Genomic DNA, 2,225 nt, shown 5'->3' with positions numbered 1-2,225 from the left:
AAAAAGTTTGGCAAAAGGCGGGATCGAACCCGGGTCGATCGCGTCAAAAAGCCATGGGCAAGTGCTTATCCATCAGCGTCACTAGAGCTGATAGTTCCACCCACTTTTAACTAAATGTAAACAGACACCCCGTATTTTTTATTCCATACTAAGGGCAATTCATACAATACATTTAAACTGAGCTACTTTAATACCATCTCCGAACTTTCTGCCACGACTCTGCTGTTCTTCGGCTGGTTCTTCTCTGTATATGTTGATTGACAGATGTCTCGTCCAGTCAGCGGTGAGTAATCCCAAACCAATGGCGCTGTCTCAAACTATACCTACCTCTTCCGGTTTGTCTGAATTGTCCTTGTGTTTTCTGACTTGTTCATTTGTTTTCGGATATGTCGTTGCGCTTTCTGACTTGTTATAATGTTTTCTGAATTGTTGTTGTGCTTTCTGAATTGTTATTTTGTTTTTTAGACTTGCATTTGCGTTTGTAATTTGTTATTTTGTTTTCAGAATTGTGATCTGCTTTGCACTTTACGGCCACCGTACAAATCCCACTTCTGGCAAGACACAATTTGCCGTGAATGGATAAAAGTAGCTCAAGCATCATTTAAACCAATGTTATCATTTCAGTAGGACATTCTAAACACAAGCTTTTGCATATGACTGAATCACAGCCGTGCTTATATTCGGAACCGCAACTGATATCAACCAGCTAATACGAGTCATTTTAAGGGTTAAGATCGTGTAGAAATAACTGTACGTTGCCACTTTTTACAGTGTTTGTGTCACACGTGCATCACTGTCCCAGCATCTCTCCTCCCTCTCACAGCATGGAGGATCTTTCTCTCTACACCACCGCTTATCACGTCCCATTCGCAGCATCACGGCGTTTGAGGGTGAGTATCATCACTGACCAGCGTGGGTAGAGTACACCGTGATCTTTATAGGTAACAACATATGACAGGGTCGGTCGATTAGGAATGTTAAACGTAAGCGGTTTTATTTTTAAGAGTAAGTTCTAATGCATTTTTGACTCGGCTATAGCTGGTTATGTGCTACTGCACCAATGCGGACCCAGCCATATAGAGTAATGTAAGCGTATTGCTTGGAAGCTAAATATATAAACACAATAACGCTTTTTTATTTATGTATGAAAAATGCACGTGGAAAGACGGCAAAATCCTTAATTCGTAGTGTGCTTAAGTTTTGTTTGTTTGTTGATATTATGTCGTCGCGTTATGAAATGGTCAGTGTTTTTATAGCAGCATGTGTCCAAGCTCTCCATCTGTTATTCATGTCTTTGACCCGCCAGGTGGTCCTAACATTAGTAAAACTACAAGATGGCTTACTCACTGATACACTGTATGTCATCTGGTGTGAGTTTTGACATCAGTAAACAAGAAAAATGTCTTTTAAAAAACACCTGAAGAATGTTGGATATTGGATAGGTTACATGGCACTGAATGATAACATGCTTCTCCGATTGAAAGATTAGCCCTGTTCAGAACATGCCAATAGCATGATACTTTTTTGTATTTAGTGTGTTTATGAAGCTCAGTAGCTTACATAATCAGATAATTATCTTAAAACACATTTTGTTCAAATCTGAAGACACTTTCAACCTAAATAACTTGTAATTTTGAAAAAAACAAACAAAAAAACAGAAATGCCTGAGAGTATCAACTCTATGTAAAGAAACCGTTAATAATACAGTATGACAAAATTAACACGATTCAGTCAAAAAGTAAAATTCGGTCACTCCCACGTTGTCCTGTCTGACCATGTCCTGTGAAACACAAAATTAGACATTTTAAAGAAAGCCATGATTGACCTTTTCAATCCAAATAATGACCATAGAATGAAGATGCCAGGCCTCAGTAATTATTGTAAAAATATAATTAAAGTAGTCCACATGACTCCAGATTGATACAATAGTGATTTTGTGAGCAACAGACCAATGGCTTTAGTATTATTTATGTAAAAAAGAATTTTTTGTTGGTTTGTTTTTAATTTTTTTTTTATGTAAGTTATAAGTTTAGAAATCATTTTTAATGTTTCTATATAGCTGTAATTTATTATTTTGGTTTTAGTTTTATTATTTTTATTATTTAACTTATTTTATTAGTTGCGACATTACTAATTTTGAATTAAGTTTTTTAATAATCTAATATATATATATATATATATATATATATATATATATATATATATATATTTTTTTTTCATCTATA

The 2,225-nt window shown here is 35.1% G+C and overlaps 1 protein-coding gene across 1 annotated transcript in view; it reads left to right on the top strand.

Moving 5' to 3' along the window:
* Nucleotides 1-766: 766 nt before the first annotated feature.
* Nucleotides 767-2,225, top strand: part of LOC107582142 (synaptotagmin-14-like) — a gene marked incomplete at its 5' end in the record, with an annotated part of 21,845 nt that continues 20,386 nt past the window's right edge. Inside the window, one exon of the mRNA XM_016267871.1 lies at nucleotides 767-890. Within this exon, the coding sequence (XP_016123357.1) occupies nucleotides 767-890 (124 nt within the window). The remainder of the gene's footprint in view (nucleotides 891-2,225) is intronic.

The sequence above is a fragment of the Sinocyclocheilus grahami genome, unplaced genomic scaffold (genome assembly GCF_001515645.1).
Source record: "Sinocyclocheilus grahami isolate Dianchi unplaced genomic scaffold, SAMN03320097.WGS_v1.1 scaffold40.1, whole genome shotgun sequence".
NCBI lineage: Eukaryota > Metazoa > Chordata > Actinopteri > Cypriniformes > Cyprinidae > Sinocyclocheilus > Sinocyclocheilus grahami.
This window is presented reverse-complemented; position numbering and strand designations above follow the sequence as displayed.